This window comes from Corvus kubaryi, unplaced genomic scaffold (assembly GCF_017639235.1).
Source record: "Corvus kubaryi isolate FWS band 111438036 unplaced genomic scaffold, C.kubaryi_AGA036_p1.0 37308, whole genome shotgun sequence".
NCBI classification, from domain to species: domain Eukaryota; kingdom Metazoa; phylum Chordata; class Aves; order Passeriformes; family Corvidae; genus Corvus; species Corvus kubaryi.
The window spans coordinates 11552770-11571531 of NW_024581096.1; the positions used below are offsets into that span (position 1 = coordinate 11552770).

General features: G+C 35.4%; 1 protein-coding gene across 6 annotated transcripts in view; it reads right to left on the minus strand.

Annotated features, from left to right (window-relative positions):
- The window catches only part of NIPBL (NIPBL cohesin loading factor), a 134755-nt gene that overhangs the window by 89678 nt on the left and 26315 nt on the right, over positions 1 to 18762 (minus strand). For all 6 annotated transcript variants that reach the window (XM_042028480.1, XM_042028481.1, XM_042028476.1 and 3 more), the window contains 3 exons: positions 5441 to 5584; positions 2760 to 2925; positions 1480 to 1610 (listed from right to left, as the gene is read on the minus strand). In XM_042028480.1, the coding sequence (XP_041884414.1) occupies positions 1480 to 1610; positions 2760 to 2925; positions 5441 to 5504 (361 nt within the window). In that variant the 5' untranslated portion in view covers positions 5505 to 5584. The remainder of the gene's footprint in view (positions 1 to 1479; positions 1611 to 2759; positions 2926 to 5440; positions 5585 to 18762) is intronic.

The window sequence follows — 18762 nt, forward strand, 5'->3', positions numbered from 1 at the left end:
GTAACATTCCTGTACAGAAAGCTGACATAATGTATCCGTATCAGCATGAACTATACAGACAAAGTTTCAGTTTTGTACTTAAAGTACAGAGTGCTCTTTTCAAGGGCTTTAAAAATATATCTATTTGTTTTCTCCTCCCTAATTTAAAACATGCTTTGAACCACAGATGTGTTAGTTTTTGTTTTAAAAGAATGATGGAAAACACATAATTAATTTTCTAATGTAATTTTAAAAATCTCCTAATTAACTTAATCTGTGATGGATAGCTCTCACTTCTCTATCTCTGTTATGGATGGCAAGGGTAGGCCCAGTCCAGGTAACTTAAAAAGGAAAAAAGAAAGAAAAAAACCAAAACAAAACTGAACACCCCCCAACAACCAAAAAACAGGTTTTTCCGAAGTTTCCAGACAGATAACTGTATATGTGATAATGATGTAATGAGAAAGAACTAAAAAAAAGCCCCAAACACTGGGTCTAAAAGGGATTTGAAATCAGTCTGGGGCCATTAGCACTACAATATCTTCTTTTACTTTTTCACGTTGTTGTCATATTACTACATAGCACTGAGAAAACATCATCCTAGTAGAAACATTACTAGAATGAGATTCCTTACATATACTCCCAGTCTTACTACAATTTTTCTTCTTATAAAAAAGCAATATGCATAAATCCATTTTAGCATTCCTATCAAATGGCAAAGAATGCACTTCATAAAATCATAATTCAAGGTTACATAAAAATTCTTCAACAACTAAACTGTATTACAACAGCATACATGCTTAAGCTAGGATAGCTCAACAACAGATGATTTTTCCGTGAAATATATATTCCTATTAAAAGTACCCATGTGAAGTTTTTTCCTTTTACAGGCAAAAGTGCACTTGAGTTCTTGTATAAATGTAAAAAAATTATTGAAGTAATTGACATTTATGGAAAGATGCACAAGGTTTTAGTCTCCCAAAATTCATAAACAGCTTAGAGCTGTAGGGCATCACAAGTTGCTAAGATGAGGAATGGAAGGGAGGAGTGGTTAAGGATGCCTCATTCAACCTTATTCATTACTCCAGAACTGTTAAGAATTCTCACTGCAATGATACACTATAACCATACAGATTTTCAGTAAGATCAACACATATTTTTTCAACTTCAATTATTTACTAAGACGAACATATTAACCTAGGCATAAAAAATTCAAAATAAAATTGTTTTGAAATAAAATCCAATTACTTATCCTACAGATTAAATTTTGAGGTGAAATAAAACATTTTTTAGAAAAATACCGGGTAGCTTTTACTTTCCTTCTTTTTACCACACAATTGCTCTTAGAAGATGTTAAGGTACATAGCTTTAAATCACTATCAAATACAAGGCAAGGCATAAATACAACAGCTGTGCTCCATACATATTTGTGGTTAATATCAGTCCCCTAGATTTACAGAACAACATAAAATTAATCAATAGATAATCAAAAATCCTTACCGCTTTGTACCCCGTATCTGTTTTGCATGCTTTTCTCCCTGAAAACATTAGGATTCCTTGCCAGGATAGCCTGCAGCAAGACTGGTATATCTCCCTCTGGATCATCACTGCCAAGGTTATCTTTCAACTCTCTGGAATTGTGGAAGTAAGCAAATAAAGAGGCAAATGCATTTTCAAATTATAAGAAACTATGAGTCAAGTAAAAAAAAACCAAAACCAAAAAAACAAAAAAAAAAACCAAAATCAAAATGAAAGAAGACAATTTACTGTTAAAATATAGGAAAAATCAAGTCTGCAAAGCACTGCTTCCTGCCTCTAGATTTTTCACTCTCTTCTTAAAGGACGAGCAGAAGAAATATTTCCTCCTAGTCCTCACAGTCATTTTCTATTACTCAACTCTTACATACATTGTATATGTGGCTGTCAGTTTCAGACTATCATAAGAAGTTTCTTAGGCACATTTTTATACCATGGTCTTCTCTATAATAGAACGCTTTGGCATATCATCAAGAACGTATTATTGTAGAAGTGAAAATAACATATGCATGAATGTATAACATTCACGTTTCAACTCAATGCTTTGAAAATCTTTTTATTTTATTTTTATAAAAGGGGAAATGGGCATATCTTTGAGATCACAGGATTCCCTCTGAACCATAAGGAAATGTAATGGATTTTCTATAAATGCATCTGTGCACTCACTTCTTGTTTGCTTTGAGGACTTTTTAAAGCTAGTTCCACTTGAACAAAACAATTGATTAGAACATGTAGGAAAACGACAGTGTTGTCAACATAAAACAATTCAAAGGACACCAGGGAGAAATAAAAAAAAAATAACAAAAAGAGAATACATTAGCATACTTGATGGCTCAACTGTTAAAATACTGAAGTTCAATACCTAATCAGAATTGACACAGGTGTCAAAAATTTTCTTTTGGGTATGTAATTTGTCTACACACATTAGTGACTGACGTTGAACACAAATTAGTATTGCACAATCAACACCACGATGTCTGCACTCTTAACTAGGAAGGAAGGAATAAGCATCAGATCTATAAAATAACCCCCACAGTTATGCGTAAGGGGTGCTGAACAATTATTAACGTTGTCTGACTGAAACACTTGACTAAGTCTTATATTGCAGCCATCTGCAAAGTAAGCCTAATGAAAAACGTGCATGTTCTAATTTTCATACTCTCACAAACTTCCTTCTCAATCCAGTTAGTTTTGATTTCAAGGAATAAGGATGATGATCTGATGTAGAAGTTCAAAATACATACATGTGATCTGTTGACACCTGATTGAGACTGTGGACGAGCTGTGAAACCAGATTTTCATCCCTGCAAGCCAGAAGGCAGTTCACCTCTTCAGCTATCCGTCCATTGAAAAGCAGGCTTTTTGTTGTGGTGGCAGGTAAAGGTGATGGAAGAGGCAGCTGGTTCAAAACTGTTATCAGAAAACAGAAGAACTTCAGAATCAATTCACAAGACACAAACATACAAATGTGGATACCCCCTTACTCTCTTATGAGATTAAGAAAGACATCTTTTGCAAATGACGTACAGTAGCAATATGAAGAGAAAAATTAGAACCTTGAAGGTTTGGAGTTACGCAAGATGTTGGGAAGAGCTAGATTTAAAACACAGGGAACACTTCTGCACTTTTTAAAATTCTTGAATACATACACACAAACACACACGTCCCCACTCACATACCCACATTGGACTCTCTAAACATTCAAGAATATTAAGCTATTTATTATGTTATGGCATCTTTCTGTGGGAGCCAAAAGCACGGATTAAGAAAAGGAAATTCAAAATTTTTGTAGCTACATGCAGTACTATGAATGCATTGAACATATACTTCCAGTTTTCTACTCAAATCTCAATATTTAATTGGTGTTCCCACTTCATAAGGTCTTTAAAGAAAAACCTAAAAAAACAACCCCCCCAAAAAACCAAACAACCCAACAACCAATTAAATCCACTAATTAATTCTCAGGGTTTTTTTCTCTTCTTGTATTTATTCCTATGCAAACCATCTTCTCAAGACAGGGCTAGTATTGTTGGTTGGTGTGTTCACTGAAGCGCCAATTCAGTCAGAAAAACTTACAAATCTCATAAAAGATTTAGTGAAAACACTATTTCAATTAGATTATAAGCACACTTTATTTTAAGAGGGCATTCTTAGGTCTTCAGACATAACAAGGAAGTGTACATATAAGAAGGCTTGACCAGATGATTGCAGAGTTACTCAGACCAGAGGAGGGTAAGCCAGAGGAGGCCCAAAGGCTAGATACAGAGGAAGGTCACTTCAGTGGGCTCAGGAAAACAAGCTGACTCTAACTGCAAGTTACCAGGCTGATCACATCCCTGAGATCAAGGTTTTAACTGAACCATTAGAAACAACTTCAGAAAAAAAACCCAAAACAGCCTAAGTGAAACATATTCTTTTGGTTCCTTCATATTTTGAAATTACTTACTAAAAAAATTGGGGTGATTCCAGCATTTTTATCCCATATAATGTATATCACTGCTGTACTTAGAAATAAATTGCAATTCATATAGCAGTGTGTAATATATTAAAAACACTAGCTTTCATTACTTGCATCAGATTACCCTGAATGTGCCTGAAACTTGGAAAAATTAGCAAAACCAGCAAAACATACTGATTAAAGCTGGGCAAACTTTGCTAGCTTACTCTGCTGCCTTCAGGCATCATGTCACCAGTTTTCAGGGCAACTAGTCTTGTCCATTCCAGTTCAGTGTTTAAAGGAACTCTTGCACCAGAATCTGATCAGTGACTTCTACCAGTTAAGTAACCTTACCTGCAAATGCTTAATTCTGGAAAACTGTCCATAGCCAGAAACTTACTATTTGCATCCTGATGGTCTATTATTAGACATACATGATCATACATACACATCTAAACACATAAGCTGCATCTTCCACTTAAATACTTCAGAATATACCAGAAGGACATGAAGTGGGTTTTTCCTCCAATACATCTGCCTTTTTTACTGTGAGGAATTAAATTCTTGGAAAGTGTTTCTTGGAAAGCCTTCAATTTTCAACAGTGTAACAACAGAAGTGCTTAGAAGAAGCACCTAGGTCACTGAATCCAATTATCCTCAGACAGAAAACTGAGCTATAAAGTCTTTCTTACACTTTACATAACCAAGACACCCCTTTGTCCCAACTGCTCTTACTGCAGTGATTGTTCTAGGACTTCACTATAGAATAACAAATCTCCTCTTAGTTTTCACTAGAAATTAATTTTTGGTCACCTTATAATGATTTGGTTTTGTGTCAGTACCAGCTTTTAATGTAAATAGTTCTTTCTCTTTCCTTGCATTTTGTCTTCCTGACGTATTTAAAGTCAGCACACACACTTCATATGCTCCTTTTGTGGGCTGAACAGCAAAGAAAGAAGACTGAGGTTCAGCTGCTTATTTTTATTCTAGCAGTCATTTTGTGCACCTATTAAAAAGTTCAAAATTAATGAAGGTTTCAAGTATATTCAACATATTCTACAACTCTCTTGATAAGTTGCGTATCAGTCTAATCCTGTGTCTCTTTCTTTTCAGTGAAGATGATAGGATACATATTTTAGAGAAGTGCTTCATCATCTATATGTTTTTCTTTATTTGTGCAGTACCCAGATATGTTACTGAATGATATTCCAAACAAATAATGAGTTCCTATATTTTGTTTCAGGTCTCCTCAAGCGTTCTTTTAACCTGCATTTCACTTCATGCTTAAATATGCATGATTTTTTTGGATAGAGTTTTACAATTCCAGCAATAACAAAACTAACATATTTAGTGTCAAGTCTGATTTTAAACAGATTTAACTCTAAAGAACTTCTAAAATAAAAATCTTTTTAGTATTTTGAAAATGCAGGTATTTACCAAAGAGGTAGAAAACAGCATAGTAAAGACAAGAAAAAGAATAGTACTTACGGTCTGTAAGACTAGCAATCCCTGCAAGAGTAGTGATGGGAACATGAGGCATATCCCCATTCATCCTGAAGTTCTGGGAGAGTAGTGCCTACACAGATATTTCAGTTCAGGTGCCAGCTATCATTACTTCCCATCTCCCAAGCACTAAACACAAAAACAAAAAGAACAAAACCAAATACAATCTCTCAGTTTACTTTTGAAAAATTTTAAATTCATTAACATAAATGAAATAGACCATACTACCTTTAGTTGCATACTGAGTGAATTTTTTTCAAGAGTGGATAGAACAGTGAAGATTTTTAAAAACAAGTGGCATTAGACAATTAAAAAGCAAGCTTCCTTCTGGTCTCAGAAGCAACCCCTTCATCAAAAAAAGATGCAAATTAAGGCAATTAAAAATAGTTTGGTCAGGTTATACAATACTGACTGAAAAACTGGTAACAAAACTTCTGTTAGTTCATGCTGAAGTATGATAGGACTTAATGCATAACCAATTGAAGTAATTAGCTGTTATATTCACTTCCCAGTTTTGCAGAAGGAGACATTTTCTTAAAGAGACTAGCAAAACTAAAAGTAGCAATTTACAGATTCAAAAATAAAGGAGCAAACAAATTGACAAATACAAAATCTAAGTACATTATAAAAGCAGTAGCTATTGCAATATCTTTTTAATATATCACTGTCTGGTCAAACTACTACCAGAAATACTATTAATTCCTCCTGGGGAAAAAACCAAAGCTTTGCTACCACTGAACTAGCTCATTTATTTCCTGTAAAACAGCACATTTTATATTCAACTACAGAAAAGGGAATTCGTTCACTCAGTTTTCACTAATTGTAAAGATCCCAAATGTAGGGAAGTCCACACTGCTAAAAAATAATTGTAGTTCCAAACTATCAGAAATTTACAAACATCACACATTACAATCCCCTAGTATATAATGAAATTGACATGATTTTTCTGAAGACATTAAAGGAATTTGATATGTGGTTACCTGTTGTAAACAGGCACCTGTGTTGTCAGTTTGGGAAATTGTAAAAAGAGTCCTTACATAAGCATTTCTCTTACCTACTGAAATGCTGAAATCATTATTTACTTACGCTTACTTTACAAGCCTACATTTTTGAGAATTACATATGAAATACATACAAACCACAAGATCCTTGTCATTTCCTTAGTAACGTTTATCTCATTCTTTCTCATGTCACACCAATGTAGCAACATACGGCAATATATAGCAATATATATAATACCACTGCTTATAAATGCATATAGACTCCAAGACAAGGGAAACAACGTTATAAGTCTTTTTCTGCTCAAAGTTTTCATCAGCCACTGAAATTACGTTTTCAAAGATTCCCTGTCTGCACATTTGTTGAAAAAAATACTAATACTGAGGTTTAACAGAACTGTCAGTTTAACAGAACTGTATCTGCAATGTACTATATTTTTAATTTTAAAAAAAGTAATTTAGGTTAGAATGAGACTCTGCTGCACCTGCCAGAGTCTCATTCTAACCTAAATTACTTTTTTTTAAAATTAAAAATATAGTACATTGCAGATACAGAAATCTAGTAAGTAAGGAAACTGCTGCAGACTACAGATAGTTATTCTATGTGGGTTGCTGTGTTTGGTTTGTTTTTTTTCTTTTAATCCAGGAGAAAACATCCCACAGAGCAGTTTCAAGTACTACTCAATACTCAAGGGTTTTTTATCCTGAATGAATACAAATATATGCAGAATTTCACTGGTTGCCTAATTCCACAAATAAGCAATTCTAAAAAAGAAATTAAAAAAAATAAAATAAATACTCTAAGAGTCCCATAATGAGTCTGCAGCAACAAACCCACAGGAGATAACACTTCTAGAATCTGACTTTTCACTGAAAGCCTAGAAACTAAAGAACACCTTTCATGCATAAGTTACATTTACTATAAAAATGTCATGTCTGGTGGCTTCTCCTGACTGAAACTGCATCTACGGAAAGGCCACATCACTAGCCAGTATTATCGGAAATTTTTATGTAGCACAGAAATAGTGAAATATAAGAAAAAAAAGTCTATTCACTTTCACTTCCTCATCACATGAGAAAGCTGTTAACGCAGAGGCTGTTACTCCTAATTCAAGTTCATTCCTAATTCAAGTATTACCGCCACAAAAAATAAATTATACAGACATTTTACAGGAAAAATTCCTCCAAAACCAGACACATAAAATTAGAAACCTTTTCCACAGATATGTGATAAGAAACCTGAACATGGCAAGGTCCAGACCTGAGAATGGAGCAAGTGCAGTGAGCTGGGATGGTCAGGGGAAAAGTAAACTTTCTTTGAAAGAGAAGAGAAAAAGTGGTTGGTTTGTTTAACTAACAAAACAAAGGTCAAGAGGGGATGTGGTTGCTCTCTCTAAGGCGGTCAAAGAAGGTTACAAAGGAAGAAAGCCACAGAGCAATGCTAACACAACAATAAATGGGCACGTGAATGCAAGCAAGAAGAAAAACAGAAAAGAGCTTTTCACCATCAGAGCTGCCAATTTCTCGAACAGCCTTCCAGTAGTATAGATAAGCAACACCACTACTCCAAAGGCGGACTGTACAGATGTTACAAAAGGGATGGGATGTGGTTGCCTGCACCAGCTGGGGGCTAAGCATGGTAATTCAAGAAGTCTATCTCTGACATTATGAAGTTTTTGCAAGCATGATGAAATGAATAAACAGATGAGAGTAAACAAGAGAGAAAGAGAGACTGATGGGATTAAGTGATAGGATTAGTTTATAAAACAAACACAATATGAAGAAACCACATAGTAATATCTGGGTCCAAATACTACAGGTGTTGTGTTGAGGGCAAAATCGCATCTGTTATAAAATTGGCAAACAAGGTGGGATTCAATTCCAGAAGCAGAGACTGGGATCCAGTGAAATTACAACTCAAACTTGATGCTACTGAGAACATCAATAAACTCACTGGCTTAAAGATTTTAAAATCTCAAGCACTTAGAGGAATAAAGATTGACAGCTCAAGACAGTATAGGTTTTTCCATACAAAATATCAGAACAGCATGTAATGATAGCTTGGCTGTCAGGCAAGTTTTGCTGGGGTTTTCTCCCCTACCACCATTCCCCAAATGTAAGAAGAGCTAGAAGTGCTATTGTAGCAGCTCACAACTAGTCAAGAAGAATCATCATTTTCAATATCTAAAAATTTTCCATTGCCAGGTTTGTTCAGTAATTGTTATCAATACTATAACATTTTTACCCCTTAACTGAAAAAAGTGAAACTGTTAGTTATATTAGCTGAATTAAGGAAATCAAAGATCTACTCTGTAAGGCCTTTAACCAATGCATTAGACTGCAGCGTAGCAGTTCAAACAGAGTACAAGAAATTCAGTCTACATATATGTATGAGATCTTGGATATTCAGTATATAAGTACTTATACTCTTGCTTCTTTATAAGAAAAAACGGATACCATAGAAGACATTTTAGGGAGGAAGGAACTGCAATGTACAAAGGAAGCAACACAAAGAAACCCTCAGTGAAAGGAAAAGAGTGAAATGGCAGCGTATCTAAAGACTAACACATGAAAAAGTTATCATCATAATACACATTAATAAAGCAAAGCCAAGCCAAGATAGCATGGAAAGTAATATTTAAAAAGTTTAGGCTATGGATAATAAGTACCCATTTAAGTGTTATTTTTGTAAGCTATCCTTTTCACTTCTGTTTTTTTTAATGATCTATATTTGTATGTTATCTTCTTTCCCCCCCTTTTTTTGTTTTAATTATCTATATTCCCCCTTAATGCAAGGGCAAAATAAAGGGACGAAGAGAAGATGAAAGTAAGTTGGGAACAATTTAAGTACAGACACTGACATCCAGTGAAGAGAAATTACAAGCATAAAAGGGAAAAAAAAAAAAAAAGCAACAACCCAAGCAAACAAACCAAAAAAATTACCTTGTTAAAATAAAATAAGAAATAGAAACAAATTGCAATTGTATTTTTTCAGATATTGCAGCATTTAACTACCAATGAAATTATGAGAGGACTCTGACCACTGGTTATCATAGGAAGGTATAAGCTCTGCATTTATGAAACATTCCTCTTGGTTCAGAAACTGTCTTGTATCTAACAAAAATACCAGGTTTTCCCCAGCTTTGTTACATGCATGCATAAGAACAGTAAAAAACAAATGAAAAAGAAAAATCTGTTTATATGCACTAATACAAAAAGGCTCAGTAGCAATGCAAAGACAAGCAACCTATCTCAGAATTCAGAAGTTTTAAATGTTTCATTCCTCATTCTCCAGGGTATTCTTCAACTTATTATATATTTGGATTTAAAACAATAAATTATATGTAACTGACATGATATTTTCCAGGAAGTAAAAAGGTGGATTAAAATTAAATTTTAAAGAAAAGCTACAATATTAGACACCTATGGTTTTCTTTTTAAAATTAAATAGTCTTGTTTTATTTCATTTAGATCATGGAATCTTTATTTAACATGAAAGTACTTTAAAAAGTAGTTCCAGTTTCCTATACATTGAGTAACATCATATAGATTTAATGACAGCACCAGGATCTTGATTTCTTCACCTGCATATGCAAATTAAACCAGTACAACTATATAGTAGCTAATTTGTAATTTAGATGAAAAGAGAACATTTTCTTTTTGTTTAAATCAGCAAACCTGCAATCACAATTTAGCAACCTTTGTCTCATAGTCAGTTTTAAACTTCCACATTTTGCGAAAAACTACTTTTCTTGTTTGTTACTACATAAATCTCTGCTAGCTATCAGTCCCTAAACTATCCTTTAAAAAATTTGCTTCAAGAATGAGAATCACAAAGAGAATGAATTAATATCGTTTAGTTCTAATTCAAATAAGGTATTGTGACTGAGGTACATCATACAGATTTATCCACAAGAGGGCAGATTTCTGGTTTCCATTCCACAGCTACAGTTTTATACAATGACAGTAAGTTTCCAGAACTAAATGCTTTCAAAAATACTTCAAAAAACATACTAAAGAAGAAGATATTGTTGACAAAACATAATTTAATACTTAAGTATCCGGGGAGGGGCAAACATACACATTTACAATATAAAGTATTTAACACAAATTCAATCTCAGAAAAAGTCAGTATTGGAAACAGAAGAGTGAATATTAATTAATCAGCTGCCTGGTGCAGCTGTCTAAGGCTAAAATAGTAACACAAGAAAACATGAAGCTACTGGATATTTATTTAAGCTGAATAGCCAAAGAGGTGGTTGCAGCATGTGGAGTGAGGTAAAGGAAAAGGGGGGGTGCAAGCAGGGGAGGGTGTGTGTGCGTGTGTACTAGTGAAATCTGTATGTTTCATTTATAAAGTGATAAGGCAGCAGAACCAGTGATGCTGACAAAACAAGTTGAAAATGAAAAAGTTTGAGATAAGGATCACCTAGTACAACTTCTAAACCAGTATTAGGATAATGTGTTTTCCTATAGTAGGTGCTCAAATCACCACAAACTACAACCACTGTAAAAAAAAAAAAAAACTCAGTGAAAAATACTATACTGTACAATTGTAAATTGCTTATCAGCATAAAGCAATCTTTACGGAAAAAAAATTTAAAGCATCCAGTTTCTTAATCTGTAACTACGGCCACATTCCTTTGGTCTCTGCTGCTCTAATTTGGTAACAATGACACTGATGTCTCTCCTGCCCATGTGATACCAGTGGCAGTGACACCACAGTACATGGCAAGAGAAATACCAGTATGAGCAGCAGAAGCACAGACAGAATGAGACTGGCCTGCGAATTCAGCAAAAGACATCCCCTAATGCAGGAGCACACATACTTCTACCAGGGTAAGCATTAGTTGTGCTCTGCACCTGTAATAACTCTTCCCGGGGGAAGAGAGAAAGGGAGTTGACACAATCAGACCATGCCCGAATTCAGACCAAGCCATTTGCAGAGAACAGATACCTATAGGTAATATGCAGCTTCCCTGATCTGTGGGACAGTGGGATTGAGTGCACCCATGGCAAATTTGCTGACAACTCTGAGCATGTGATGCAGTTCCCACACTGGAGGGAAGGGATGCCATCCAGAAGCACCAAGACAGGCTTGAGAGGTGGGACTGTGCAAAACGTTGTGAAGTTTAAGTGGAGCAGTCATGATACTAACCATCACTGAGAAAAAAACATAAAAGGAAAACACCAACCTACTTCATTTGCTCATACATTTATTTCTCATCTGCAGTACATATTCCACACACAAGTTTTACTTCAACAAAGAATGTAAAAGCTCTTTTTAGCGAGCATAGCCCTGTGCTTGCTCAGGCCCATATGCAGTGGCTGGTATTAGATACAGTTCATTTTATTGAAAGAAAATAGCTAAGGGATGTACAGAAGAGCAAAAGCAAATAAAAGAGTTCATTTAAGTCAGCTCTGTCAAATGGAGAACACTTCAGATTGCAATATCCATCTTTGTTAATAAAATAGTTGTGACACGTATTAGGGAGGAAGTAGCAGTTTGGTTTTTTTCAACTTTCTGGAATGTCTCATATTAGCTGTTACTAATGCTGCCCTTTCCTAAGAACTGTTTTGTACTGACTTCCACTTATATTTTAAAGACTTTGTTCTTTTACTAGGCTGGAATTTAACCAGACTAAAAGCCTAGTGATTAAAAACTGAACCAAAACCTACTTAATACAGTAGTCTCTTCCAATTTTTAATCTTGCATTTCTGCCCTCGAACTCTCTCAGATGCTTCATAACCTTTACAAAACAAAACCGGTAAGAAATTAACCTCTTGAGGCAGCAGTTGATTTTAGACAAGTCTTCATGACACACAATTTTTGCCTCTTTTTTGACTTCGAAAATTAATTAAAATCTCTCCAAACTTCTTCCATACACACTAAGGAAACAGATGCACCCAGTATACCATTTCTTTAACCATCTGCAATAAACACCAACGGAAAATCCTACATAAACAGATTTAGTGAGCTGCATTTCAAAACCACATCACTTCCTCTTCATATTGGAATTAATACTGACCAGTGATACGTTATTTCGTTCGTCCTACTACTCATCTTGTTGCCCGTTTTTCAACTTTAACTTCTCACACGTACAAGAGAGATGCTATATAGCACTGCAGGTAGCTAAGATGCTTTTCTTCTGGATTGGTGTATTACTTCCCCTCATCCTCTCAACACAATGAAGCAATTCCTCCATGCAAAGACTCTCTTTACTAGCCTGCTGTAACATACCCAGTTTCTCTCTCTCAAATCAAATCCACTCCCACACCTCTCAGCTGCTGGACGAAGAGAGACAGCACACGTTGCAGCCTCTTTCTCAATGGGAACACAAGAATCTCCTCTATTCAACAACCAATTTCCACAAACTAAATTGTCTTGAGACTTCCAGGCCTTGTAAATTATAACTGAAATTTGCTGATGCTTTCCAAAATTATTAGGCTGAAGGACTTACAGATAAAGAGGTGCCTAATGATCAATAGGTAGAAAATTATTAAATTAATACTGATTAGTGACTGTGTGCAGAAACACAAAGAGCTCCCGTTATACTGTCCTGCTGTACCCATTTGCACCATTAGTGGCAACATAATTATTTTTGTGGCTTTATAGCATTCACTACTGAAAATTTGTTCTGTTTGGTTCATTTTACCAAGGTAAATGAGGTATTTTATATTGTTTATGCACCATACAGGCAGATACACTCTCTAAAGGAAAGTATGTTAACATTTAAGAGACAAAAACCCCTAAATAATCAATGCAATTTAACATTTTAATTAAGATTAATAACATTGTGCAAAAACATATTGCCACAGAAGGTTGAACGCAAGAGCAAAGGTAACTTTCAAAAAAACCCAACTGCAGTGTTAGTGTCTAATAAATACTGTAACTGTGTAAGAGACTCCAAGAGATTAAATTTTTCTGTTTGATAACTGATTTTAGTTAGTGTTTGTGTGCTAAAATTGAGAATTACATAAGCCTTTTGAACAACACACCATCCAACCTATCAATGCTAAAACTGTAGAACTCCATGACTTTGTGACTACAATTAGTATCAGGATTCCTTGATGTTTTACTTTATGACATTTAAAGGAACGTATTTAAAGGAATACATCCTATCCTATTTATTACAATCCCTATTAACACTATAAAAAAGAAGTTACCAATAAGCCTGTAAACTAGTATCACTAGTCAGCCGAGATAGTCCCACACACACTCTGGTCAGCTAACCTTCTGAGGCAGAATGAGCTCAAAGACATAGAACAGAAAACAATGGAGACTAGGGCTCAGGGAAAAAAAACCAAACACATTTAAAAAGTTAATAATAAACCCTGAAGCATAGCACACACAACATCTAGACATATTGTGCTGCAATAACTGTTAATGAACTAAGCTCAAATAAAGGCCAGCTTACCACGAGCAATTGGGGCTAGACAGTAACAATCTGAAATGTCTCAATAGCTAGGAAAAATATTACATTGGTGTTTGGTCCTTGTAGGTCTGGGGACGGGTTCACCACGTTACCTATGAAAGTGCCCTGTGTAATTCTGAACTTCTGTGGCTGTTGCTGGTTCTACAGCTGCAGTAAAAACACAGCAGAAATTCCTTAAGCTCACAAACTGTACTGAAAGGAGGGATGCACTTAAAAAAAAATTAAATTGCTCCGAAGTGGTGTCTCTTCACCTTACTGACCATCTTCCACATGTTACTCTTGATAGCCTGTATATTTACAAATCTAAACCAAAACTACACAGGAATTGTACCAAGTAGTTTGCAAAGCTGCTCACCAGCTAAGGCAAGCTCACAGCTTCCACCAAGATTACACTTTGCAACTTAGGAAGTTTTCAAACTTACCACTGTCACACCATAAACAAACATTCTATCAAGAACAATCAGATGAAATTATGATGGTCATGCACAAAAAATGTTTGGGGATTTTTAATGTGTGTTCTGTCCATGTTAAACATTCTCAGTTCACTTTCACTGGGTACTGCAGCAACACAAAGAAACACAGAATAGCTGTCAACAGTGACAACATACTTGTAGAAGTCATAATTTACAGCAAAAAAAAAGGTAATTATTTATGTGGATAGGAATACCATGACCCAGTTACTATATAACAAGTACAGTGAAGCACACTACTTTGAGGAAAAATCTCCTTTTCATAGAAATTGCCTAAAACATGCATCTGATTTTTTTTCTTTAACAAACTTAACTAACTGAAACCAGTTTGGAAATTTTCTTCATACTTGAGTAGAGCTCACTCAATACAACTTAATTTTATAGTAAAATAAAAGCAACTGAATTTAAGCTAATTCTGAAAGAGAATATAAACTCAAATGTTTAATGTAGCTCAATTCAATCACTTTAAATTAATTCCTCCTGTTAATTTGCATTAAAAGTCTTAAGTGTTGTGAGGTAGACAAGGATTGAGCAATGCCTTTACTTCTAATTATTTGAGCAAAGTCACACATTTTGAAACGGTTCAGCTGACCACAAATAATACACCTATGAACTAGCTTCCCATTTGTTTTTCCAAGAAACAAGAACAATTCCAAGTTACACCTTATAAATTTCTTATCAGAACTTCCAGTACAAACTTATCAATCACAATAAAAGTGTGTAGAGCACAGAAAACAGAAGATTAGCTATGACATTTCGATATTGAACTGTTGTCAATATAGTAGATTTTACTTTCACCTTAAGGAGCACAGCAGATCATAAACTGTGACACAAAGAGCTGAGAACTGAGGAATGGTGCAAAAAATTTCACTTCCTTTGCGGACTTCTTCGAAAAACACAGAACATGGCCCATCTGTCATGGCTACCTCCTCATCTCACAACAATTCCACAAAGTACAAGGATGAAAGAGACAAGGCCAAAGAGCTTTCTGAACAGTCCATGAAATGAATGTGATTACCAACCAAACAAGTTATGTTTTGCTGACCTTTTTCCCACATCCAAAATGGATGTTTTTAAATTTAATGTCTTGGTATTCCACTCTGGTTTTGTTCTGTTCCTTTAGCCCTTTGTTTCACCAGCTGTTTTTACACAATTCCCAAGGATGAGGCTGAGTCACATGGTTAGAAAGCTGCAGCTCAGCGGCTCAGACAGGTAGATGTGCAGACACGGCTGCGCACTTAGAGAAACCAGGGAGGTAGATGGAAAAATGAGTTCAGATAAATCTATGCAGTAACTCCAACTGGGATTCCCATCCTGTTACGGAATTTGGCTTCTGCCGATGCAGTGGACAGCACAAAGACAAATAACTAAAAAGCAACAAAGATACACTTTCCAAAACGTTTAGGAACACTTGAAAACAGCATCTAGCCGACTGAAGGCACAATACACACATTTGTTGTATCCTGACCTGCCTCTCTCCTGCTCCAACTGCTTATCATTTAGCTCTGTCCATGATGTATGTATTAATCCCATTATTGCATAAAATATGGTCTGCCCATGCAGATATTTCTCTAAAGGTCTCCTTTTCAATATGCAACACAAAGAACAGCAGAAAACAAGTAATTTTAAATTTGAAAGGACTGCAAGCTGCCATCACGTCTGCAGCTGGACAATGCCTTTCAGTACCAATGAGGTAAACAGTTCATGACAACAAATACCAAAGACACTGAACACACATTTGTTTTCCCTTCTTTGTTCCCCCCCACCTCCTTACCCTTTGAGGGAGAAGGAAGGAATAGAGAACTACTACTGTGTTTATGCATCCAGGAGTAATTATCTCACTACATTTTTCCAAAAAAAATCACAGAATATTGAGGGAAAGTGACCTCTGGAGATGATCTTGTCCAATCTCCCACTCAAGCAGGGACACCATGATGTCCAGAAAATTGGGGAGGGGGGTCAGAGGGGGATATAAACCCTCCCATTTTTTAAAGAATCAATGTACTCAAATTGACTATGCACTTTATTTTCTTTAGCAGTAATCTTTATTTAAGATGGCACAGAAGTACCTGATTTGCTCTATAGCAAAATAAATCCAAAGACAATTCAACCATCGAGACAACATCTTTTATTAGACTTAGGAAAAAAAATATTTCCCAAAATCTAAGGCTCTCTGTTCAAAAAGTCAAAGTGTAAACAATCCATTGAGCAACATTATATTAGCAACATTAGTATTTTCAATAATTGCAGAATACTCTGTTTTTGAACTCCTACTCTAGTAGTCATTTTCTCCATTTTCATTTTAAGAGCAAGCAGTGAGAGTTTTAGATTACAAAGGCCCCAGGGAAAGTAACATTTCTAATCTTGACAGTGACAGTAACAAAGCAAAAACTTCTCCTGAATTTAACATTAGCCTCTATCTTTAGACCAAGTCACAATTAACCACATAACCATATACCAAGAGTATATACAGCTATAAAAGGTTACCACAAGCTAAAAGGGCATCAGTAATTCAGAAATTGTACCAAATTGTACAAAGAATTAAGTCTACACTAAACTTTGATTTCCAAAGCTATTCCATATTGTAGTTTTTACTTTCGGCTTTTAATTCTATTCATGCATTACTTTGATGGAATGCAGAAAGTATTACTTGCTTGAAGACAGCTAGCATGTACAGTAAATAGTCCAAAAAAAATCCCTTCTACTGTAAATAAGAATAACAAATAAAAAAACCAAACCCAATACAAACCACCAGAGGCTTTTAAAAAGCATCTTCCAAAAAGAAACGAGTATCTCAACATCTCCAGCTGGAAGGGGCCTTTTAAACAAAATTCAAAATATCTGTAATGACAGAGAGATTTTTTCCTACATGATTAGTGGATACAATGAAGTCTTTTCTACTCTTCTCAATTCACGTATTCATGGAACTGTACAAGACTCAGCTTTCAGCTTTAAGTGATAGTACTCGATATGAGTCACAGGCTTCCCAGTCTTGCTTTGACAAATATGAAGAATTTTGGTTAAACAAGCTTTCTGCAACCAGATGAAGTTGGAAGAGGAACACATCCAAGTATCTGACTTTTCTATTTCCCCAATCAGAGTGTACCTGTAGTTTAGATTTCTCCTTTTGCAGCAACCCTTCTCTTGGATCACCAAATACAATGCCTTTCAACTGCTGAACTAACCATCATTAACACTCAGCATACAGCTGGCCTCAGTGCCCGCAATTCCTACAGCACAGTCTTACCAGTAAAACCAAAATACTGGGAAGTATTTTCAACATTACAAGAACCTGAAGCACTTGATTTTTGCAACAAACAGTGCGCAGAATAGAAGAAAAGGTAGGCAAGTCAAGGCAGTTTACCTTATAAACAACCCTTTGCTACCAATGAAAACTAACAGTAGTTACTTCCACAGTTGTAGAGGAGAATGGAATTTTTGTAATTCTAACAGCTGTTGAAAAATTTAATGCAAAAAAGCCAAACAAACAAAAAAGTGTCAATTTATAGCACTATATAAACAAGTAACCAGAATAAAGAAAATTATTGTGTACATACTTTGGGTCATAAAGGTTTCTCCATTATATAAACTCAATTTTAATGCAGACTAAAAAGGATTTCTTAAGTTTTAGAAAGAAAGTATGTGAGAATTTAGAAACTGTATTTCACCTCTGCAAAACTGCCTTCAGGCTAGGAAAGCTGAGAATTCTTATGGGTTGTTTTAAGCGTGCCTCCTGATAACAAAACTAGGCTAATACTGCAAGGTTTTCCCTCTCGCACTCGTGTTTCAGAATTGCCAGAAGAATTTACACCAACCAGTGTTTAAACTCATCATCTGAGAATTCCGGCACCCTCCAGAACTCTGTTTCTCTCCCTGTCTCTGTACACGGAGATAGAGCAAAACAGTTTCATGTGCTGCAGAACCAAGGAGAACTTGTTTTATGCAGTTTCGTATTCATACCAACTTGAACTTCAGCTTTTATCCCTTATCTATCAGTTTATGGATAACTCTTATTTATCAGGTTACAGATATACTACATACAACACAGAACATCCCATTCCTAATTCAGAGCTACATGGATGCTGGACAATGTTATAAAGTGAAGTTATGACTGATTTTATTCTGAGACAACATGGCTGGGAAGAACTAATTAAAGCTTATGCCACATTTGGCCAAGACAGCCGTCATGAAGCATGCCACAGCAAACTGTGCCTCTCTTTCAGACACAGCTGACTGGCAGAAAAGTTTCAGAATTTGGTACAACTGTGTTTCTTTCTGTAAGAAATTAAGCTAAGGAACTGCACTCACAGTTTTAAGAAGCTTATCTCAATAGATAGGGAAATACTACAGAAAGTGACATATGATAGTCAGCAAGTTGAACAGACTAGCAACTTAACTCAGAG